Here is a 25,739-nt window from a genome sequence, read left to right as displayed (position 1 = left end):
TCAACCATTTAAATTTTTGAGCTGAATATTAGTTGTGTGTGTGTGTGTCGAGGGGGTATGTTTGTGCTTAATCTGAGTTTAGAAGTAATGTCAAAAAATGTTTAGCATGTCCCTTTTAATAAAATACAAGGTTTATAATTGTCTTATTACCATGGTAATTCAAGTGAATTAGAAGTATTTAACTGAAGTCTTGAATTATAAAGCTGGGATGTATATCAGCATCTCAACTTGATATAAAGTAAATGAACAGTTACCTGGTGGATTTTTTCTTTAATAACTGGTTTAATCCATAATTTCATAACAAACTTGGTTTCACTTCAATATTTACTTTATATTTGTGCATTCATCAGCACTTCGATTAGGAAATGATAGGAAGTATATGATAATTACTATGTGATTTTATTTTTTTAATTGATTAGAAAAAATAAGTTTCTAAGGTCTCTGAATGCTGTGTTTTTTTTTTTGTTTTGTTTTGTTTTGTTTTTGTCTTACTCATCCATGGCAGCTAAAAAAAAAAAAGAAAAGGAAAGGAAAAATCACTCAAAATATTTAGGTTTACATATTGTTTCCTCTTGAAGGGAGCTGTCATACGTCACAGTTCAAAGTGTTTTCTATAGATCAGTGTGCTGGTTTGGATGTATTATATCCCCCAAAACACCATGTTCTTTGATGCAGTCTTGTGGGGGCAGGAGTATTAGTGTTGATTAGGTTGGAATCCTTTGAGTGTTTCCATGGAGATGTGACTCAATCAACTGTGAGCGAGTCCTTTGATTGGATAATTTCCGTGGAGGTGTTACCCCACCCATTCAGGGTGGGTCTTAATTTAATCACTGGAGTCCTATAAAAGAGTTCACAGACAGAAGGCGGTGCTGCAGTCAAGAGAGACACTTTGAAGAATGCAAAGAAGCTGAGAGTGGAACACAACCTGGGATCAGCAGATGCCAGCCACGTGCCTTTCCAGCTGACAGAGGTTTTCTGGATGCCACTGGCCTTCCTTCAATGAAGGTAAACTTGTGCTGATGCCTTCATTTGGACATTTTCATGGCCTTTACACACTGTTACTTTGTAACCAAATAAACCCTCTTTATAAAAGCCAATCCATTTGTGGTATTTTGCATAACCAGAACAATCAGTAACATTATACTGACATGTAACTGCAATTTACTATGCAGCAAAAATGATTCAAGAAGCAAAATAACCTACAGTGTCTATTTATCTTTGCATAGGCAATTGCTTAATTTACTCTTTTAACAAATATTTGTACTTGGATAAAATGCTTACATCTAATAGGAATGTCACAGTGCAAAACGCTGCTAGACCAGACACAAAGTATTAAAATTATTTTGTGGAAAAAAAAAAAAAAAACAGAAGAAATAATCCTGAAATACATCCTGAGTTAAGGGTCAGCTAGAAAAAAAGCAGCTCCAAGGCCCCTGGGTTGGATAGGTCAGAAAGGAAAGGAAAAAATCCAGGTGAGGGTTGTCCCAAAAGTCAAGAAAACAGATTTTAATGGGGCAAGTGATTAAAATATCAATGCTGCTGAGATTTGCTAGGATGACTGTCTAAAAGATGTCTTGTTTATCTTACTCATCTTTGTTTCCTTAGTGTCTAGAAAAATGTCTGGTACATAGTAGGAACTCAATAAATGTCAACTTCGACGTTGTGCCCATTCCAATACATGTAAGACTCATTCTGGCACTGTTATGATTGTAAAAATGTAGAAAATATATACAAACTTGAGAGAAGAGAGAGTGAGAGAAGGAAAAAGAAATGAAGGAGGGAGGGAAGGAGGGAGAGAAGGAAAAAGAAACGAGGGAGGGAGGGAGAGAAGGAGGAAAGGAGGGCAAAGGGAGAGGAGGGGAGGGGGCAAAGAAAGAAGAATCTCACCCCAAATGCTCCATGAAGCCTGCATATCTCTCTATCCCAATGTTGCTGAATGTCATCCAACTAACAAGGCACAACCTAAAGTTTCCCTAACCCTCATATGTCTTGTGGGATGTATACTGACTCACAGTAAGAATTCAAATCTCCCTGGCTCTTGTTCCCACTAGCTAATGAAGAACTCCCAGATCCTTGAGAACTTCCTTCACACCCCTAACCAGCACTTCAAGTATCTCTAAAATCCAGGATGTGTCTCACAGGCACTCGTGATAGGCCACTACCATTTTCCCACTATCTCTTGCTGGGTGATTCAGTTCTTCATCATGCACATTCAAGAGGCACCAAGTCTGCTGAATGCAGCTGTTTGTGTGATACCCCTACCTCTCACCAGATGCTGTAAGTCCCACCAGGTGCTGTTCCTCCACCAGGCATGCCAATGCAGTCTTCTGTCAAGCACTATGACTAAACAGCCAGAGCCTTCAAAGTGCAAAAGTTGCATAGGTATCTCTGGGGAACTTTGCCCTCTTCCCTTTGTGTTATCATCTGTTAGAGAAGTCTCCAAAGGAGTGTTGCTTCTGCTTCCATTAGGGAAAAGCTCTTCTGATTTTTTTTTACTTATAGACCTCTCTCATTCCCTAGTATTCTGCCCATAGTTAACCAGACTGTAAAGTTCAGAGGGCACAGTCCCCAAGACTTCCTGCACTTCTTATATCAACTGCAAGTTTGTGGGGTTCCCCAAATCACCCTCAGGTTTCAAAATTTGCTACACTATTTCACAGAATTCACAAAACTCAGAAAGATATTATACAAATGGTTCCAGTTTACTGCAGGGAAAGGAAACAGATCAAAATCAGCCAAAGGAACAGAGATTCTGGGAGAGCTTCAAACATGAAGCTTCCATGTTCTCTCCCTTGGAGTCAGAATGCATTACCCTCCAGCATTAATGTGTGACAATTCAGGCAGGGTATGCTGTGTTCTATTGAATCAGCAACAGGACTCACTTCAAAAGATGAAATAGAGGAAGACCCAGCCAGGAGCACCTCCAAACTACCCTACAATGGGGCAACTTGAGATTCTGAAGAAAGAGGCACTAAAAGCCAGGGTGATCAGTCCAAAAGCATTTATTACGGGAACTTACATACGGCGAGCTGCAGCCACCTTGCAATGGACAGCAGGAGGGCAAGAAATCCACTTGAGTATGTCTGTACCTATGGCAACCACTCTACAGATTATATATGGTTGAGAAACAAAGGTGGCTACGTGCCAGAGGCTTGCATGCAAGTATTGAGAAAACATGCAGGTATGTGCTCTTTTCTGAAAGTAAGATATGCTTGGGGCATGATGTACTTAAAGTTACTACGGCCAAAGTTCATTGAGCTTCCAAGGCACTACAAGAAGAGATATCTGAGGAGAAGTGCAGGGGCAAGTCAACCCTGTAGGTAGGAGACGCTATATGTAGCCCAAAGAGTTACTGCCAACCAGGGAAGCTTACCTGGGCTTCAGTGTCCAGAGTTTTTATTGGGACTTCATTACCTAAGCATGATTAGTTGATGGCCCACATGGCTGAACTCAGCCTCCAGGTTAACTAATACCACATGACCAAAAGTCCCTACTCTAAATCACATGGCTGGTCTTTCTGGTGTGCTCAACCTCCATCCTAAGACTATCAAGTATGGCCAGCCCCATCCTAAGATCTAGTATGACCAGTCCCTACCCTAAACAAAGATACTCCTATCAAGTATGACATAGATTATGTCTTAGAAGCTGAGGGCAAAGCCCAAATCTGTCTTTGGGCAAGGCTAAATTCTTTACAACACAGAAACCGGCATAGATTGGTGCTGTATCTATCCTTTCCTATTTGTCCAAAATAGGAAGTGAATTTTTTATAAGTGGTATTTTTATAAGGGGTGTTAAGGAGTATTTAATTTAAAAATTAAACCATATGAATGGACGAGGGAGAACTGAAATGGGTTATAAATTATTGAAGTCAGTCCAGAAGTCATTTTGCAACAGGCTTCACAGGTGGATTGTCCTTTCCTCTAGTGCCCCACCAATACCATGACTCAACTATTTTCCTCCATCTCTGATAATCTCTGGGCATCTTTCTACTTCTGTTTGAAGTACTAGCTTACAGACTCTTTCTGTATTTCCAGTTCAAATTCCTAAGAAAGAAATGATTGGTTCAATTACCATTGTTATTATAGAGACACTTGAGTCAGAACACCCTGTGGGCCACTAATCCTCCTCTGGGTTGACAGTAGCCACAAGGTAAGGTCATGTGGTAACAGTGAGAATACATGCAGAAAGAACACCCCATAAGGGTTCTGTAGGATTGGCAGGCAGGCATTCTCAACCATTGTGTTCCTCCACTAAGAAGTACGGTTTCTAGGTCTGGCTGTTCCTCATCTGTGTCACACTGGGCTAGTTACTTAAACTTCATAAGCCTGTGGCTTCCTGCCTCCTCCCTACCAATCCGTACTTATCAGTGCTACTAGAATATTCCTCTCAAAGCACATCTCTGACCACACGGCTTCTGTGCACAGTAACTTTCAGCAGAAATAATATAATGGGCACACAGTAAGCTTTCAAATATCATTTTTAGCTCCACAACTAAAAGAATAAGTCTTAATTCCTTTACATGATTTCAGTCCATTTAAAATCTATCTCAATTTAGCTTTTCAGTTTTATCCACCAATATCTCTTTCCTTGAACTCGAATAATAGCTAACATTTGTTGAGACCTAACCATATGCTTGGCACTTTCTATGAGTGTTACATGGAATCACTCATTTAATCCTCACAATGCAAAGTACTGTTATTATTATTATATATCATCCCCATTTTACAAATAAGAAAACTGAGGCACAGAGTGGTTAAGTAACTTGCACAAGGACACACAACCAATGATTCAACAGGAATTCAAACCCAATTAGCATGCCTTTAAAGCCCAAGCTGTTAACCACTAAGGCATACTGCCTCTCAAACATCACCTAATATTACTAACATAATAATAACAAATAAATAATGGGTTGGTGAGTGATTATTGTATGACAAACAGTGCACTAAGGACTTTACATAAATGGATGCAAAATTGTTTTGCCCTGTTGCCCTTATGAATAAGCACGTGCATTACAATTCCTAGCCAGAAACAAAGCTACAACTTTCCTTCTAAGCACTGCCTTTGCTGTACCCCACAAGTTTTGATATGTTCTATCTTTATTATCATCCCTTGAATAGATTTTCCCATTTCCATTGTGATTTCTTAATCAATCCCCAAAATATTTAAAAGGGTAGTGTTTCAATTACAGATATTTGGGGATTTTTAGTTACCTTGTTTTTCTAGTTTAATTCTATCGAGATCAGAGAACATATTTTTAATGGAGTCAGTGTTTTGCAGGTGTTGAGGCTTTCTTTACAGGGCAGTATATGCTCGATTTTGGTAAATGTTCCATGTGCATCAGGTCTCCTCTATTTCCAACTACTTCCAAGAACTGACCTTAGCTTAGAAAACCTCAGAGGTCCCTTCTGGCACTAAGTTTGTTTGATTCCAGGCATAAACTAACCGAAGAGTTCGCGCTATTACTTTTCTTACCGTTACACCTCTTTTCTCCTTGGTTTTCCAAACTGTAGCAACTATTGCTTCCAACTGAAAACAGAAAGGAAAAAAAAATGATTCGCCGGTACAGGGCTGGTCTTACTGTTCTTCACCTCCGCGAAGAACACCCACCCACAGCAGCGCCCCTGCGCTGGAGCGGTGGGGGCGCTGGACCTACAGTCCCGCCCCTAGCGCCCGCGCCAAGGGGGCGGGGCCCGCCGCAGCGTACTGACGTCAGAGAGGGCTGCAACGCTGCCGGGTCCGCCGCGGCACTGACGGTGGCGGCTGGTCTGTTCGCCGTGCTGGTCTTGGACACCTGCGGGGCCGTAGGACCTCGCGCAGCGTCCGCGGCCTCCGGGGCGGGGGCTCCGGTGGCGAAGCCCCCTCCCCGGGGGGGCGGGGCCTGGGCGAGCTCCCCTCCGGGGAACGGCGGCGGCGGGGAACCATGCATCAGAAACTGCTGAAGAGCGCTCATTACATCGAACTGGGCAGCTACCAGTATTGGCCCGTGCTGATACCCCGCGGCATCCGCCTCTACACCTACGAGCAGATCCCCGTGTCCCTCAAGGACAATCCGTACATCACCGACGGCTACCGGGCCTACCTGCCCTCCAGGCTGTGTATAAAAAGGTACAGTCTGGCCGCCTCCGCGGGGTGCGCTGGTGGGCTCGCCGTCGGCCGCACGTTCTCACCTAACCCTTTTTGTCTGGTCTCCCTCCTTCTTTCCTCGCTATTCTCCGTGCCCATGACTACCACGATTCCCCATCCTTTTCTTCTCTTTCCATCGCCACTCCTCTTTCGTTATCTCCCCCAAGCCCCATCGAGGTACTTGATCTACGTAATGGTGATAGTAACAATGATGCTAAGTACCAAGTCTCTCATATGGCGCTTTGCTGTTTACAAAGCGCTTTTACAGTCCTTTATCCCATTTGATGCTTGTTGGGATACATGTTGGAATCGACCTGACTGACGATGGCTGAGCCATAACCCGTCGCTGGGTGATCTGTGTTTCTTTTTAGAGGTTTCTTTTTAGAGCAGCCCTGTGAGAATTCAGATGCTTTCAGCCAAATAAAGGCCTGTACAATAGGAAACAAGCCAACCTTGCCATATTTGTATTTGAAAATCTCTGATTCACTCACTGAACAAATACTTATGGTGCCTCTGCTAGGTGCCAGGCCCTGCAGAGACCAAGAGATGTGGCTCTTGCTCTCATGAAGTTACTACGGTCTAACATGGGTGACAGATATTAAAGTGCTGATTACACTATTACATGTTCACCATTGTGATGAATCTGTGTAGGAAGTGTGCTGCAGCAAAGAGAGCTTGTATACAGAGCACCTAACCTTGTCTAGGGCATTACAGAAGCATCTCTAAGAAAGTACTTTAATCATTCTAAACCTTTAAATCCAAGAGTCTTGGGAAGCCTGGGTTTAAAACAAACAATTTAAGAAATTAGTATTCTGGTTCTTAGAATGGCTTTCCATCGAAACTCACTCTATATACTTAAATACAGCACCCCACTTTCAGGGAATTAAGATACAAATGTTGATTAGCTCCAGGTCACTGTAGTGGCAAGCCTCAGTACTGGAATGTTGGCTTTTGAATTGCTCAAGCAGCAACTGTATGTCTAATTCTTGATCAGCTTCTTTTGAGCATGGTCTTTCCTCGGTTCCTTTTGCCTTGTCTTGCATGTGTTTCTATGACTCATGGTCACAAGGTGACATCACTGTTCATCCCTCTTTGGCTTGAGTGATGGCCCACAGGACTTCACAATTTAAATCCTGGCACAAGGATCCAGCAGGCAGTGAATTGTTTAAATATTTTATTCCCATCTCACAGTGCCCCTCTACATTCTGTTAGGGCCCAAATTTCATGTAGTGGAAAATAATGTATAGGGCTTTAGAGCTTGGACAGTGAGTTAAGAGACTTGAGTGTACAGATCTGCCACTTGATAGTTGTGGGACCTTGAGCAGAAGTTCTGTGAGCCTTACTTTCCTCATTTGTAAAATGAGGGCAATCACAATACCTGCTTCAGAAGATAATAAGAATTGAGTGAGATGTACACAGGGCATAGCACCTAGTAAGCACTAAAAAATGGTAGCTAGTATCATTACCATTGATTTAAAAGCTGAACAGATCATGACAATAAGGATGATTATTGACTTTAAAGCTGAACAGAGTTTGGTGCCTTACTTCTCAGAATAAGAGTAGACCCTCTATTGGGGATATTCTTCCAAGTGAGCTTCCCACCAGCTTGATCTTTTCCAAATTCAGCCTTTGTCCTCTTGTCCTTTGGCTGTCAAGAGTGACCAGGACAGATTTTGGTTTCCAGTAGAGGTTTTGAATATCACAATTGTTCTGCCAGAACTCTTTTAGTTGAAAGGAACTTGCAAAGATTGTGCCTATCAGTTCGGTTAATTCAGTTATACTGGGTTTCACAAAATAAAAAGTTCTGAGGCAACAGGCAAAGCATAGTATTGTCAAAATAGTTCCAGTAGTTAGATGTTTTCCAGCATTTTCTTGCAACCCCCCTCCCCAATTATTAGTAGTCCATGTATACTTGATGCTTGTACATGATAAAGCCTGAAATTCATGATACAGGATTCACTATATTCTTCTTGATTAGCATGGATAGTTTGAGACCCAAGTAAGTTTATGACTTGTAAAAAATAAAACTTGTAAAAATGAAAGAACCATGGTGACTGTAGTACATTAGAGTTATGTGTTAATGCTTACTAATAAGGATTTCTGAATCAGTGATGGTGAAAGACCTTAGTTTAAACAAAAAGATAAGAATTTGTAGAAGAAATGCGAGAGAATTTAATCTTTTGTCGTAGTGTTGCTACTCAAATAATCAGATGAGTCCTACCTACAACTGGAGAACCATTTCACAAAATTAAGGATTTTTAGAGCTGGAAGGAACTTACAACAGTGTCTAATCTAGCGCCTTTAGTTTATAAATGAAGAAACTGAAACCCAGAGAGTTAAGCGACTGGCTCACAATCACAGAGCTAACTTGTGGCCGAGTGTGGAGGTGAGAGGGCAATGAACTTCTTGACTCTTGGTCAAGGTAGTACACTTTATACCAACTTGTGCTGCCAGGACCACTCGAACCCGAACCAGTTAGGGCATCCTGAAGAAGGCAGATGGTACTGATATTTGAAAGTAACCTCTGATTGTTCCCAAGAAGGATAAAGTCATGGCACCTGCAACCTGGTTTGGTTTTAAACAATAACAGTAAAGTGGTTCCAGTGTGCATATCTTAAAAAAACCTTTCCAATGGATCAATTTTGATTTATTTTGCTTTTCTTAGCCCATTTAATTTTGTATTTTCATTTTCATTTGATGAATCCTAAAGAAGTATTTTAAATTTGTGCCTAACCTTGCACTGAGCAGGTTTTCAGATATCTATTATTGAAAATCAAAATGTGCTAACATCCAGTTTTAATCTACATGTTCAGTTCTGTAGCTCTTTAGCATCTACTCTGAGCAAGGCACTGTTACTGGAACAGTGTTATCATAAAGATAAATGGTGCTGGCTGTCAGGGAGTTGACGGGAGGATGGAGGATGAGATGGGATTTATACATAAATAACTCTAATATGAGAAAGAAAATGGTAGGTGTGATAATACAGGTGGACACAGAAAAAGCTATAAAATCCCAAGATAGGTGGAGATGTAGAAAATTTATAGATTATTAAATTAGACAATGTATCGAATTTAGAAAGGCAAAGATGGGTTAAAGACCTAAAGTAGCAGGTATTCGATAACCAAAAAATAATTGTCACTAACCTTTAAATGCTGACAGAGAGCAAGCAAATACGAATCTGAACTACATGTTTGTTTATTTTCCAGTTTGTTTATTTTATCTAATGAGACGGTAAACATCTGGAGTCATTTGCTGGGTTTCTTTCTTTTCTTCACACTGGGAATATATGACATGACATCTGTGTTACCTTCATCAAGTGCTTCAAGAGAAGATTTTGTAATTTGTTCTATTTGCCTTTTCTGCTTCCAGGTAGGTCATTTCACAAGCACTTTTATTGGTAAAGAGAACTTCAGTTGGGCAAGCTTGGGCAGGTTATCTCACTTCAGATCCACCACTTGCTTTCTTAGAGTTACATTTAATTGGGTCAATAAACTGTGGCTTGAAGCCACACACAAATGAGGATTTTAGGCAGAGGATGAAGAAATGAGGTTGTGGTTAAGTACATTGTTAATTGCATATTGATATTGAGGGTATAGGAGCTGCTTTGATTAGTTTAATGAACACACCCTAGAATAGTTAGATGACCATTTTGCTGCCTTAACTGTTGTTTACAAAATATTTATCAATTTAACCTACTTCATTTCACTCGTCTATCCCATTTTCTCTCCTCCCACAGCCACTGGTATATTATAGGCCCCGAGGACTTCTATAACCTTCCTCCACTTTCAGCCTATCAAGTCCATCCTCCACACTTCTCTAAATGATACTTAAAATCTTCACTAGTAGCACATTGCCCATAATATGGAAGTTAAAGTTCCTTGATGTATAAGACTTGTCATAATCATATCATGAAGAAGGTCATGTGACGTTCTTTAATGATTCTGTATTTCTTAGCATGCTGCTTTTCCTTGCAGACCCTCCCAGTAAACATGTGCATGCCTTTTCTTAGGTCCTTGATGAATACCACCTCAGCCTTTTAAGATCCAGCTCAGGTGACAACCATTCTGAGACGCTTCTTTCCTCCACAACTCCCACTCCCCAAATGCACACATGCAGTCAGAGCCTGTACCTTCCCTGCTCTATTTTCTAAATGCACACTGCACTGTTTTTTTCTTATAGGACTTTTTGTATCACCATTTGCTCACTTGCTTCTGAAAAAAATCTCTTTGAGAATAGAGATTTCATCCTACTCATCTTTGTATCCCTTGTGCATGACACACAGTAGGTACTTAATGTATGGAGGAAGTTCTGCCACAACAGCCTTATTAATTGTTAGGGCAGTTGATTGAATCAGAGTAGCTTTGCTCCAAGTTTGGAAACAATAGAAAATAAGTGTAAGTCGTAATTTTTTTTTTTCCTGGAGACAACAAAGCCATGTTTAAACTTAAAAGAAAACTTTGTATAATGATATCTCCTATAAACATTAAAAGCCTTAAATCAAGTGAATAAAGCAAATTGTGGAACAGAATGTATACTGTGATTCCATTTGAGTAATAAAAACATAAATATATATAGTTTGCCTGCATATGTGTTATGTGTGTACGTACTTGTGTGTGTATGTGTAGACATATATGTCATAGGTGTATGTGCACTGAAAATATGTAGGACACGTTAATGTTATCAGTGGCTACCTCTGGGAAATAGGTTGGGTGGGAGGGGCTTATATATTTTTTACACCGTCCAATTCTGTGTTTTTTCTTTAAGGACATGTTAATTTTATTTTATTTTATTTTTATTATTTATTTTTTTTAATCTTCATTTTATTGAGATATATTCACATACCATGCAGTCATACAAAACAAATCGTACATTCGATTGTTCACAGTACCATTACGTAGTTGTATATTCATCACCTAAATCAATCCCTGACACCTTCATTAGCACACACACAAAAATAATAATAATAATAATTAAAGTGAAAAAGAGCAATTGAAATAAAAAAGAACACTGGGTACCTTTGTCTGTTTGTTTCCTTCCCCTATTTTTCTACTCATCCATCCATAAACTAGACAAAGGGGAGTGTGGTCCTTATGGTTTTCCCAATCCCATTGTCACCCCTCATAAGCTACATTTTTATACAGTTGTCTTCGAGATTCATGGGTTCTGGGTTGTAGTTTGATAGTTTCAGGTATCCACCACCAGCTACCCCAATTCTTTAGAACCTAAAAAGGGTTGTCTAAATTGTGCGTAAGAGTGCCCACCAGAGTGACCTCTCGGCTCCTTTTGGAATCTCTCTGCTACTGAAGCTTATTTCATTTCCTTTCACATCCCCCTTTTGGTGAAGAAGATGTTCTCCATCCCACGATGCCAGGTCTACATTCCTCCCCGGGAGTCATATTCCACGTTGCCAGGGAGATTCACTCCCCTGGGTGTCTGATCCCACGTAGGGGGGAGGGCAATGATTTCACCTTTCAAGTTGGCTTAGCTAGAGAGAGAGGGCCACATCTGAGCAACAAAGAGGCATTCGGGAGGAGGCTCTTAGGCACAATTATAGGGAGGCCTAGCCTCTCCTTTGCAGCAACCGTCTTCCCAAGGGTAAAACCTACGGTAGAGGGCTCAACCCATCAAACCACCAGTTCCCTATGTCTGTGGTCAGGACATGTTAATTTTATAATAAACACTTTTGAAAATGTAAACTCTTCATTCATGGGTCAAAATAAGCCTCAGTTGATATTTTAAAATATTTGTGTTGTGTTATTTTCCCACTATTGTGCTATATTTATATGGCTATCATTGTTTAATTTCTTTCTTTATGATTATTAGCCACATTTTACCCATGAAGACACTGAGGCTAGTGAAATGAAATAGTCTGCCTAACTAGTAAGGCACAGAGCTAGATCCATGCCCAGGTCCATTTGACTTGAAGGCCTGAGCTCTAATCACTTCACTGAATATCACACACAAGTTGCTTTAATTTCTTCATGTTTCATTTTGCTAAGATTTGTTTTATTTTCCATAGGTCTGTATGCTTTGCTCTGTAGGCTATCATCTTTTTTCCTGCCATCGGTCAGAAAAAACCTGTCGAAGATGGATGGCATTAGATTATGCTGGAATCTCTGTTGGAATATTGGGCTGCTATGTCTCGGGAGTATTTTATGCATTTTATTGTAATAATGTAAGTAGCTTAAAGCATTTTACATTTTATCTCCCATATAAGGTCCTGAGTGTTCTTGCCAGAGTTCCTTTGAAATTCTGAATAAGTACCTAATTAACCTATAGAAGAAACAGAGTGTAGGCATAAACTCACTCATTTTTCAGAAGGGTCCTATGATATCCAATATCACTTTTATCAGTTCCATACTGATTTTACTAATTTTCCATTGAGGAAAAAATATATAAGATCATTCTCTGAAAACTTAGTGTCTACATTGTATTATTAATATTTCCATTAAATCTGTATGGCTACATGGTTCTTCAGATATACACATTACATATCTTTTATTTTTGTATTTGTAGAGTTCTAATTAAAATTAGTGCTTGATAAAATTATGAAGCTGGCTTTCCATTTTCCCTTTTTGTCCTTTACTTCTCTCAGTGAAATAAAGAAAGGTTAACTGTTGAGAGTATTGTCTCTTTTCTTCTTCAATAAATGTTTTCCTTTCCTCAGTCTTACATTCTTGGAGTAAGCCTAGAGAAGGCCAAATGGATGAAGAGTGTGTTTAACAAGTATAAAATGTGTCTATTCTGAGTTCTAGATCAGCTCTGCCTTCTGAACACATTGAGCCCTATGATCACAAAAGTCAGTTTTGCCTTGTGAAAAGCAACATTTAAGACACTCTGATAAGAGAGTGCCTGACCTAAAAATGTTGGCCAGCCAAACTTTATGGAATATATCCCCTTTCCCTGTCACCTCAGCATCCCAGCCAAGAAGACAGAACCAAGAAGCCTGTCACTCAGGAGCGATAAACCTACTAGTTACTTCTCTTCCTAGTCACAAGGACGAGAGCTTGTCCTGCCCAAACCTCCCACACTGCAGGTGCTGCAAGCAGCAGTCCCCAGCCTTTGCTCATTCGGAGAGTTGGCTACATTGCAGGATTCCTCTTCCTGTTGTAGATTCTTAAACAGGACCTTTGTCTCTACACAATAAAGGAGAAAACTGCTAATATATCTGATGTATAAAATTAGCAAAGAGAAAAATCATTAATTTCGTTTGAATGTGGAAAGCACTATTAATTATAGCCACTTATACATGTGCTATTTGCTTGTTAGGTGTAATTACTTTGGAACCTCAGCATATAATTAAGTATATATGCAATTAATTTTGTAAACTGATTTGATTTTAATAGTAAGCTCTGTTCATGTCTACCCAGCTCTCACAACTTGATAACTGTTCACTTTTTTAAACAGGAGCTTGTGAGTACAGTCATGTAATATTTGAATTGTTTTGCTTATCTTATTCTATACGTCTATATTTCTCTGAAGCCTGTTTCCTGTTTACCTCTTCCTAAATATCAATTCTGATCATCAAAGAGACTGGTAGGCTACTTTTTATAAATCTCTTATCTGAAAAACTAGAAATCCAAGATAGATTAAAAAGATAACTACTAGAATTAAGATAATCTGTGATCATAAACTGGAAAAATTGTTTTAAGAACAAAAATGATTCTAGTAGCTTCCAGCTGGCTTCCAGTCACCTTTCTTTTCCACACTCAGATCAGAGTTATCTTTCTAAATAAGTCAATTTGAAAAATGACCACATCATCCCATTCCTAAAGAACTCGCTATTTCCCCATTGTTGACAGGGTGAATTTCCATATCCTTAGCCTGACAATATGCCTCTTTCAGGCTCCCTTCTGAAAACTTCTCAGCTGCACTTGCATTCTTTTTTCTTGAGTGCTCCCTCTTCCCACAAAATCTTATGTATTTATTCCTCAAGAACCAGCTTATATGTTAACTCCCCCGTGAAGCATTTTTAGCTACCTCAGGTAAAGTTAATTGCCCCTCTTCTGTGGTTCTACGACATTCTCATCATAACTCAGTTACAATTACAATAAGTAATTATATCTGTCACTTCCATAAATGTGTGACCTCAGCCACTGGGAGGGTCTATAGCATAGTGATCTTTGTTTCTATAGGACTTATACTGTGCCTGGAAGCGTATAACAGGTACTCAGAAAATGCTTTTGTGTGAGTAAATGCGGTCTTTTACCAGCTCAGTAAGGACTTTGGTTTGTTTTCCTAAGAAACCTAACAATTACATGGAAAATGCATTTTTTAAAAGAAGAGAGAGCGATAATGTTTAGAATTGAAATACCAAGTACAGTTTGGAATGTGTAATGAAAAGCTAAAATTACCCCTTTTTCCTTCTCTTATTAATAACAGCATTAAAAGTTGATTTCCTTTCTTTCTAGTATTGGCGTCAAGTGTACTTGATCACAGTGCTTGCTATGATCCTGGCAGTGTTCTTTGCTCAGATTCATCCGAGTTACCTCACACAGCAATGGCAGAGGCTCCGTTCTATCATCTTTTGTTCTGTTTCGGGATATGGAGTGATCCCTACTCTTCACTGGGTTTGGCTGAATGGAGGAGTCGGTGCTCCTATTGTACAGGTAGTTCCCCCATTTTTTGGTCTTTACAACTCTATTCTTTTTGGGTAAAGTACTGTTATCAAGCCAGTTTATACCCTCTCTCTCTACCTCTCGCGCTCTCTCTTTTTCATTTGAGAGTATATAATTGCATATTGTGATACCATAACTTTTATTTATTTATTTTTAAACTTTTATGTTGAAATAATTTCAAACTTACAGGGAAATTGCAAAAGTAATACAAACCTGTACAACATACCCTTAACCTAGATACCCAGATCCAACAACTTTTAACATTTTGACACATTTGCCATATCTTTCTGCCTATCCATCTGTCTGTCTATTTTCTAAACATTTGAGTAGCTTGTATACATTATGCTCCTTAAACACTGAATACCTCCATATGCATTTCCTAAGAACAAGGATGTTCACTTATGTAACTACCTTAAGTGCAGTTATCAAGTTCAAGAAATTTAACAATGATATAAAGCTTACAGTCTATATTCCAATTTTTCCATATGTCTCCATAATTTCTTTGGGGCCTTTTCTCCTCCATTATTATTAGATCCAGTCCAGGATCATGTTTTGTATTTAATTGCTATCATCTCTTTAGTTACTCTTTTTTTTTGAAATTGTGGACTCATTTATATAACATTAACTTTCCCATGTCAGCCGCTCCCAAGCATACCATTCAATGGGATTAGTCACATTCACAATGTTGCGTTATCCTCACCACTATCCATTACCTAAACTTTCCCATCACTCCAAAGAGAAACCTTGCCATCTGTGTGCATTAACACCCCTTTCTCCTTCCCCCTGTGCTCCTGGTAACCTGTACTCTACTTTCTGTGTCTATGAATTTGCATATCCTAGTTATTTCATGTAAGTGGAATCATATGATAACTGCCCCTTTGTGTCTGGCTTATTTCTCTCAACATGTTGTCTTCAGGGTTCATTCATGTAGTGGCACATACCAGAACTTCATCCTGTTAAGGCTGAGTAATATTCCATTGTATGTATATATCACATTTTGTCTGTCTACTCATCTGATGGACATTTGGGTGCGTCCATCTTTTGGCTATTGTGAATAATGCTGATATGACCATTGGTCCGAGTTCCTGCTCTCAGTTCTTTTGGCAATCTCTAGAAGTGGGATTGCCAGGTCAAATGTTAGTTCTATGTTTAACTTTTTGAGGAACCACCAAACTGCGTTCAACAGTGGCTACACCGTTTTATATTCCCACCATCAATATGCTAGGGTTCCTATTTTTCTGCATGCTTACCAGCACTCATTATTTTCCATTTTTTAAAATAATAGCCATTCTAGTGAGTGAGAGGTGGTACCTCATTATGGTTTTTATTTGTATTTCCCTAATAGCTAATGATGTTGAGCATCTTTTCATATGCTTATTGACCATTTGTATATCTTCTTTGGAGAAATGCCTTTTCAATCCTTTGCCCATTTTTTAATTGGTTTGTTTTTGTCAGTGAGTTGTAGGAGTTGGTACTATAATTTTTAAAGCTTGCAGAAATAGAGAAAGTCTAACTTTGTTGTTTTTTTTTCCTGGGATGTCTTTGTATAAGTATGTTCTTAGTTCTCCTTCTGTTACCCTTTGTGTAAATACCTAAGTCCCTTATCTGTAGAGGAGGACTCCAGAGTTTGTGGCACTGTCATCTGGGTCAGTGATAATTTTTTTTTGTTTGGGGTGGTTGAGAAGGATTTTTTTCTTAGACTTACTGAGTTTGAGGTACATATGGGATGTAAGGGTAGAAAGAGGATCTGGAATTTCGGTTAGAGTTTGACTGGTGATAAAAGATTTGGAAATCATTATAATGGTAGCTGAAGTCATTGAAGCATTATTTGACCCAGCAAGAAAAGTATATTGAGAAATAGAAGAGCAGTTAGAGTTGGGCATTATGGAGAAACAGTTGGTGTTCAGTAGAGGAACACTCAGTGAGAAATCCTTAGTCTTCTTGACAAGAGGATTAGAAATAAGACTTATGTTATTAGAGATCCATCTGAAAACTCTGTAAGTATTGGTTACAGAGTAAACTTGAGAACTTGAACATTATTTATATACCAGAAAATCTAGCATATATCACAGATTTATTGCAATAGGACCTTTGTCTGGAATATGGGAATTTAAAGGCAGATTTTTTTCAAAAGAATCAGATCTTAGAAGAGGAGGACTGTTAGTAGGCTCACATATACTTGCAAGGTGGAAAACATTTGGGCATAATGCTAAAAAGAAGTTCTGTTATATAGTGAATTGAGTGGTGTGATCTGGCCACCTTACCAAATTAAGGACAAGGGTGATGCTTTCTTCATAAGATTAGGAAACTGGGAGAAAGGTAAGACAGTAGTGATGAAAAGGGCAGCAGTGATCATGATATCTGTGAAAAGATTATTTTTCTGACAATTTTGATTCCCTGAAAATAAGAAAATAAAATGGGGAACTGCTACTTTATATTTAACTCTAACCAGAAATGAATTGATACAGAAGTGACCACAATTTTGGGATGAGGTGAACACATTCCTTTTAAGCTTATAATAACAATGAAAGAGAACAAGATCCATCAAGGCCAGTAGATCTTAAAAAAAATTCCAAAACAATATGGGAACATTCCCACTTTCAGAAGTCTTACAGTAGAAATATGGCTTAGAGCGACAGTGGATCTCAAAGATGGAATTTGACTATGATCACAGATCATTCTAGTAAGGAAGCAAAAGGAAACTTAGGAAAAAAAAAGTTCTCTGATAAGGTCTGGCTTTAAAAGGATGGAAAGAGAGGCAATTAACCAAAGATGAAAAGTTTCCAAAAAGTTAATTCGGGAGTAAGGGGAATAGGTTGTGTTCTAGCATGTTTGAGAAATACGAGGTTGATCTAAAGAATATAGAATTTGGTGGTGGGGGGACATGATAATTCTCAAATATTTGAAGGGGGAAGAGAAATAATTTGTCTTTATTTCTTAAATACAGTCTTGGTAAATTAGGTCTATAACCAGAATTAGGAACAATTTGTATAAACTGTAGCTGGCTGATTTTCTTGGGGCAAGGAAAAGCTTTCCAATAGAGCTTCAGCAGTGAGATTAAAATGATATTCAAGAGGACCTCTAATCTGGGATGTCAGAAGAGATTTCTCAATTTTTTTTTTTCCAGTTACAAATCTCTGGTCTTCAGTATCTTTGCTTATTCAACTGGTAACTCCTTTCCCATTTGCCTTCCATCCATGTACCTACTCTGTAGATTGCGTTGGGCACACTTAGGACCTTAGCCATGTTAAAGCTCTGGCTCTTTTGGTACCCTAACATCTAGGACATTCCGTGCTCCATTTTTGTGGACTGCTTCCTGCAATATTAAAAGGAAGATTTCTATTATTGGAGATTATCTGCAAAAACAATTCATATAATACTATCTTAAATTTCACCATGAGATTCACAGTATATTGGGAATTCAGTGGCAGAAGGAAGATCTGTGAAAACACGTTTTATTTTTCAGGACTTTGCACCCCGCGTAATTGTAATGTATGTGATTGCTCTCCTCGCTTTCCTATTCTACATTTCCAAAGTTCCAGAAAGGTACTTTCCAGGTAAGTATCTCTTTTATAGTGGTTTTATAGTTAAGTTCTAAATATGTGTTTGAGCTATATAATTCAAAGCATCAATACTGAGATTTATTTTTTTCAATATTATTGATTATGGAATGGTTCTTTTATTCTCAAAGTTTACTTAAAACTTTAACTTTCAAGGGGCTTTCACAAACATTTCTGGGTATCCTCACACTGCATTGAAAATCATAGGTGGGGTTATCACCATTTCATGAATATGAATTAGTGACAGAGCTGGGGCTAGACTCTGGAGCCTTCTGTTTCTCAGCCACTATTTTTACAAAAACGAGAGCACTAATTACCATTTACTGCTTTACACACATACCAAGTGGTTCTTAAAAAATAATATATGTGCCAGGCTTTATAAAACAAGAAATAAGGAAAGAAAAGAGACAAAAGGAATTAAGAGAAGGATAATGAAAAGAAGTCAGGTTTTAAGTCACTTCGTAATATATACATTATAAGGTTCTGTGAAGTAGATAAAGGTCACCAATCTAGCTTTCAGCTTTCTGGCACCCAGTGCTAAGAGGAAACTAATATAAGGTTGTTAAGTTCCTCAAAATATACTCAAACTAGTCCTCCAAAAGAAGGACAGATTTTCCTGTTCTTCAGTCCAGAGAGAAAATTTTCTGATAGAAAATAAGAGGACACTGTATGGAATGAACAATGTTCTCTAAAACATATATTTGAGTATTTAGGAGTTCTGGAGTCAGATTGCTTGGGTTCAAACCCCACCTTTGCCACTTACTGGTGGAATGATCTAAATAAGTTACATAACCTTTCTCAGCTCATTACCTCATCTAAAATGTGGAAATTTTTATTTCTTAGGGTTATCGTGAGAATTAGGTGAGGAAATGCAAAAGATATTTATCATAGTACCTAGCAAGTAATAAGCACTCAATAAATGTTAGTAATTATTTTTTGGGAAATTACTAATATGGGAATGTCCCTCAGTCCTAGTCCTATAAATAAAACATGGTTAAGGGCAATTCTATAAAGGAACAGAACAACCTTTGACTTGAGACAAGAATAACATTTACAGTACATAAAGCAGTGATGTTTCAACTGAGGTGCTAGAAGTAGGGGAGTGGTTTCAATTCAAACTGCAAACTTGTTACTCCTTCCTCCTGGGTTAAAAATCATTTTCACAGTGAATCAAAGATGGAATTGGACCATTTCTCATGTGTTGGTGCAGAAGAGAGAATGAGAAATGCTGATCTAGAGAATGAATAGACCACAAATCCTTAGGCATTTCTCTGTGAATGGAATAAAAACATGAACCTGGAGGTGTAGACTTTAGGATTCAGGAACATAACTGGGAGAGTTCCTGAATTGAAGACCACCTAATTTTCAAGCAGGACCAGAATTTTCCTTAGAAAACAGTTCTGGTAAAATGCATTTTTAATCACTTTTTTTTAAATGCAATTTTATTGAGATATATTTGCATACTAGATACTCATCCAAAGTGTATAATCAGTGTTTCATAGTGTCTTCATATAGTTGTGCATTCATCACCACTATCAATTGTTGAACATTTTCATTACTCCCCCCCAAAAAATAAAATAAGAATAAAAAAGAACACCCAAAGCATCCCATACCCCTTATCCCTCCCTATTATTTATTTATTTATTGTCTTTTATTTCCTTACTCATCTGTCCATACACTGGATAAAGAGAGTGTCAGTTGCAAAGTTTTCACAAGCACAGGTCACATGATAAAAGCTATGTAGTTATATAATTTTCTTCAGTAATCAAGGCTACTGGATTACAGTTCAACAGTTTCAGGTATTTTCTTCTAGCTATTCCAATATACTAAAAACTACAAAGGGATATCTGTATAATGCATAAGAATAATTTCCAGAATGACCTCTTGACTCTATTTGAAACCTCTCAGCCACTGAAACTTTATTTTGTTTCATTTCTCTTACCCATTTTGATCCAAGAAGGCTTTTCCAATCCCATGATACCAAGGCCAGATACATCCCCAGGAGTCATGTCCCATGTTGCCAGGGAGATTTACACCCCTGGGAGTCATGTCCCACATAGCAGGTAGGGCTGTGAGTTTACCTGCAGAGTTGGCTTAGAGACAGAGACCACATCTGAGCAACAAAAGAGGTTCTGTGGGAGTGACTCACAGACATAATTATAAGTAGCCTTAGTTTCTCCTTTACAAGAATAAGTTTCAGAAGGGCAAGCCCCAAGATAAAGGGCTTGGCCTATTAAATTGGTAGTCCCCAATGCTTGTGAGAATATCAGGAATTCCCCAGCTGGGGAAGTTTAATATTTCCACATTTTTCCCCAATTCCTCAAGGGAGCTTTGGAAATACTTTTTTATTCTCCGCCCACATTACTCTGGGATGTAGCAGGGCATCATACTAACTTGTACAAACCGACAAATTTAATTACTTTTTAAATAATTCTTTTTAAAATTGTTTCTTCTTCACAGAGACATGTAGAAAATCATAACATGAAAGTTCTCTATAGTATGTGTTAATGACCAAAATGTTTTTAGGCCTTAAATATTCAGATTAGGAATTACCAAACTGTCCAATATAGGACACTCATAAAAGGTCAGATGTTAATGTAACTTTCTTCTAAGATGAACTTGACATAAAATGTGCCCCCTATTTAGCTGGAAGTGTGGTTTGAGTACGGGCACATTCTGGCAGGTGAGTTTATGGAGATCTTAGAAAATCTTTATCGATGAAAGTAATACATAGAGTCTCAAGATGTTCATGTGTGAATAGTCTAGGAATGTTCTCTGGCTACTCATTTACTGCCTGGCTGTAAAGAGAAGCATGTGTGGTGGTGGTGAGATGGTGGGCAGTACAAACAGTGAATATTGTGAAATAAAATTAAAAAAAAAAAAAAATTTAGACCTAAAAGCTTTGATTCAGCTGAGGGTAAATTTTCAAAAACACAAAGATGCCAATGGTATTTGATGGGTCCAAGGTCCCCCAAGGTGTCCATTGATAGAACTGAATGTATCTGTAATACTTATATTAACAATCTAATCAGGTTTTTTTTGTAATCCTCTATTTTTTATGTTTTTATAAAGTGGTCTGTGGGCTTTAAAATCTCTGTACCATACTGATTATTCTTCTTCAGAAAAAGAAAAGAAAGAGAATATTTACATTCCATGACAATAGAAGCACCATGAGTTAAAGTTATTTGCATTTAATTTTCTTTAACTCTATATTTTGTTATTTAACTGAAAAAGGTAAAGAAGCTTCCCACTTGTTAATCATTTAATCTCCTTGGAATTTAACCTCAAAGAGAAATTAAATTGTTTTCATAAGTTTTATATGAATTCATCAACCTTACTTAATTGACCCATCACTTATTAAATTCTGCGATTATTCCATTAGTCAGCTCGATATTCAGGTCCGAGCTTTCTCCTTGCACAGCTTGAAATAAAAAGTGCTTCTTATACATTCACATTTAAACGCGACGGTGAAGTCGCCTCCATTATTTGTTGCACTAGGTTTCCCTTGCCTCCCCAACTCTCATGTAATATCTTTTCTTTATTCTGCCAGATATATCAGTCAAGATGTGGGAGACAAGAGGTCAGATTCCTAAAATTAACCAAGTTAGACTTTGAAAACAGACACTTGTGAAAGTATTTCTAATTCACTAGTGTACTAATGAATAAAACCTTAAAATTAGAATCAAATGTGAATTTATCCTTTTTTAAAAACATGATATACGTAAAATGAGTCTGAATCTCCAGTCTCCAGGCACTCTTGAGACTGCCAAAATCTTTCTTCTGGTAAGCCATACTTCCAAGTCTATAGAAAGAAAAATACTACAATCAATATTCTATTTCTTTTACTTTCCCTTCCAGGACAACTAAACTACCTCGGATCAAGCCACCAAATATGGCATATCCTTGCGGTAGTGATGTTATATTGGTGGCATCAGTCAACAGTGTATGTCATGCAGTACAGACATAGCAAGCCTTGTCCTGACTATGTTTCACATTTGTGAATTCAGGTATGGCTACCTGGTATATTCAGTTGTTAAGCAATATTTTATGGGGAGTCATATACCCTGCTATTTCTAAGGTTCCCATTAGTTTTTCTTTTTCCTCTTAATATATCATGAGTAAAACTTTGTAAAAATGGAATAAATATACTTTGGGACTGTAATAACTGCTTTAAGGGCCCTTAAAACTACTTATTTGCTGCTTGTACAGAAAATGGCAATTAGCTAACATTCATAAGTAACATCTGAATAACAATGAATGTTAAATTAGTGTAGTAATAGGACTCATTTTACTTAACACCAGCTTAATTTCCTTAGTAAGGGCTCATCTCCATTAGAAAATGGAGTCATCCCATGTGATTACTTGAACAGAAGAAATTTTCAATAGATGAAGTTTTAAGTGCCTGATCAAGGCAAAGGTTGCTACCCCTATGCTTAACAAAGCTAGGATTGTGATTTCGAATAATCACTAGCCTTTAAATACATGGTTGGTGAGGAAACTGGCACTTAAAATATTCATTATTTTCTTTAGCTGTAGGTTCTCCTCTCCCTAGAAACATTGGACTTTTTAGTTTGCCAGAACAAAAACTTGAAAAATTCTACTCCTTTAAGTTTAGAAAAATGTTGAGAAGAGGAAACAAACTTGCATTGTCATTTTCTATCAGATAAGAATTATATTAGAGACTAATTACATGATGAGGTGACAAAGTCCATGGTCTAATAACCAAGTAATTAGCCACCTAGGGTTTTTAATTCCATATCCAGACATTAATTTCTTACCAGTGAATTGCAAAAGATTTTTTTTTCCATAATTCCTATAACAGAAGAGCTTTCACCTTACTGAATTTGCAGTAAGGTGAAAATTTCATGATAAATTTCATGATGATGGGGGTTCCCAGCTCTACGGGTGCTACTTTCAAGGCCATAGAATCGAGATGGCCCAGTCTTGACCCCGAAATGAACCTCAAGCCTTAGAACAAAATCATGTGGATGCCCTGTTTGATCATGTAGTTATTTCCTTGTGATCTAGTCCATCTCTGTTTATGCATGTTAGATTGCATTGATAACTCAGAATTTTAACATACTATAATATTTGGAACCTGAAACATTAAATTTGATCTTTACTGTGTATACTTAAAAAGTAGATCTCACCACCCTATCATACAACATAACCCTCTTGTTCTTTGTTCTTTTAATATGCATACATTAAATCCTTTAAAGCATATGTTCATAAAAAGTTATGTTGTTTATTGGCATATAAAATATTTTCCGAGTTTCTTAATGAGTTGACATGAGCTGTTTTAATTACTGTGCATAATTTCAGGACATTAGAATTACTGAGTATCAGAAAAGGGTTGATTGACGGTGAAGCCTATTCTTGAAATGCCTTTTGTAGATCTGATATTAGGAAAGTTAATGTGCCCCAGTTTATGCATCTATAAAATTTTGTATTTTTTTCATTGTAGTGTTTTTGAATATAAATCCCCCATGCTAACATCTTAGCAAAGAGAATTTCCCCCAAGCTGGCTTGGTGAGGGGGAAGTGCTGTACTCATTATGATGGAACACTACTTTGAAATGACTGTTTACATCATAAGTCTACAAATTTGGTCTGCTAAGTGACAGAATATTTTGATGTAATGATAATAGGATATACTTCCTCTAATACATGCCTTATTGGCCTTTGTGGTATCATTGCTTTTAAACAGATAATTTGTCTTTTGGCCAAATGAAATACACTGAGTAGTTATAATTAATTTTAAAGTGAGGGAAAAATCCAATATTTTTAGATCTGGAATCATTGTTATTATAAATCTTCTCAAAATTAAAACAAAAAGGACCTTAAATTTAATTTTAATTTTTAAAAACATTGCTTTTTGGCATAGCGTATGAATTATATAATACTTGCCATCTAAATTAAAAGACAAAAGGAGCACATTAATTTTTTCTAAGAATTTTTCTTTGAGTTTCAAAGGCATACAGGTCTGGCTATAAGGAGAATTATACATGTTAACATTTCAACTTTATATGAAACGTTAAATATTCTAAGAAAGCTGTCTTCTCTCATCTTTATCTTTAGTGTGATGTATTTATTATTAAGTAGGGAATAAATGAATGTGGATTGCTGTCAGCGATAACCACTTTCTGTAAGTCAGCATTTTTTTGACCACCTACTGTGTGCACAGTACTACTGGCAAAATTTTTAAGACATTGTTAGAATTTAAAAATAACTATTTAAAAATTGCCTACAAATCTGAGCCTTGTAATGATATGTATTTATTTTTGTTTTTATAGATTTGTTATTAAAATAGCTTAATATTCAGCTTCAACATTAAAAAATACTGGTTTGAATTTTACCAATGTGTAAATTGTAAAAATTCTTTACCTCCAGACTTTAAAAGAACAAATAAAAACTATCCATGGCTGTTTTAAATAGTCTATAGTGATTTATAAGGTTGTAGTTACTCATTTAAGAAACAATTATCCTTCTAGATAAAGGTTATTTTCAAATAGCAAGATAGTGCTTGTCTTTTTATTACATTGAGTGCAATTCAGTAAGCTGCATGGAAAAATGTTATGTAAATAAACTGGGTTTACTAAATATATTAAGTGCTACTTGTCATTCTTTATCATATATAACAGCTTCAAAATCATTTTAGAATCAGGAATGAAGATTCAAGGAATATCTATACATCTTATGACATCCCACCCGGACAAAGTAACTGATATGAAGATTGTGATTGACTGGCTTAGAGCTGTGCAACTCTCCATTTGGCAGGTACCTACCCTCTACCTAGAGATATACTTTGCCCTATATTAAATGTCAAAGGGCAAAGCCTATACTTCTGGAATCCTGCCAGTTGCTGAGTTGAGTAGATCCATGTCAACCCTAAATCATTTCCTGTAATACCACCCCTGCCAAAGTGTGTTTGGTTCCTACATTAAGTGAAGAATCAGCTACAAGATTTTGGGGAGGAGCAAAAATATCTTGACACATGCAGTATCACAATAATTATGTTTATATTGAAAGAGGTCTAGATGGTATTGAGTAGCAAGTTCCCCTGAAATTCTGTACCATGTAGCAAGATAATGATCCTGAACGGAAAGGGAGAGGTAAATATCAACAGCAGGGCCTCCTGTGAAAAATGAAACTTCCATTCTTAGAGGACTGGAAAACAGCTATCATGGTTCTAATCCTGCTCTATAAACCTGGGATCAAAAGTACCATGTAGCATACATGTAATTTCAACAGTGCCAAGCACCTGAAGCAGAAATGACCTTTGTTAATGTGCAACAAAAAATAAAATTTGAAAAGCTCTTCCCTCAATATGAGAACATTCTTTTTGTTAAATATGCTGCTTGAGCTGAACGTCCTTTAAAAGAAAGCTATTCAAAATAAAGTTTATATATTCTTCTCTAAAGAAGTTAACTATAATTGAA

At 37.5% G+C, this 25,739-nt stretch overlaps 1 protein-coding gene across 7 annotated transcripts in view; it reads left to right on the top strand.

Annotated features, from left to right (window-relative positions):
- The first annotated feature begins 5,731 nt into the window (after window positions 1–5,731).
- PAQR3 (progestin and adipoQ receptor family member 3) overlaps window positions 5,732–25,739 on the top strand; it is a 35,047-nt gene continuing 15,039 nt past the window's right edge. For 3 of the 7 annotated variants that reach the window (XR_005215895.1, XR_005215893.1, XR_005215894.1), the window contains exons 1-7: window positions 5,732–6,105; window positions 9,330–9,492; window positions 12,143–12,298; window positions 14,535–14,732; window positions 18,208–18,298; window positions 22,160–22,308; window positions 24,942–25,077. Coding sequence is in view for 3 of the 7 variants with exons in the window: in XM_037830072.1 (XP_037686000.1) it covers window positions 5,921–6,105; window positions 9,330–9,492; window positions 12,143–12,298; window positions 14,535–14,732; window positions 18,208–18,298; window positions 22,160–22,302 (936 nt within the window). In the remaining 4 variants the exon portion in view is untranslated. The other 4 variants (XR_005215896.1, XM_037830072.1, XM_037830071.1 and 1 more) reach the window with 4 other exon arrangements.

The sequence above is a fragment of the Choloepus didactylus genome, chromosome 3 (assembly GCF_015220235.1).
Source record: "Choloepus didactylus isolate mChoDid1 chromosome 3, mChoDid1.pri, whole genome shotgun sequence".
NCBI lineage: Eukaryota > Metazoa > Chordata > Mammalia > Pilosa > Megalonychidae > Choloepus > Choloepus didactylus.
This window is presented reverse-complemented; position numbering and strand designations above follow the sequence as displayed.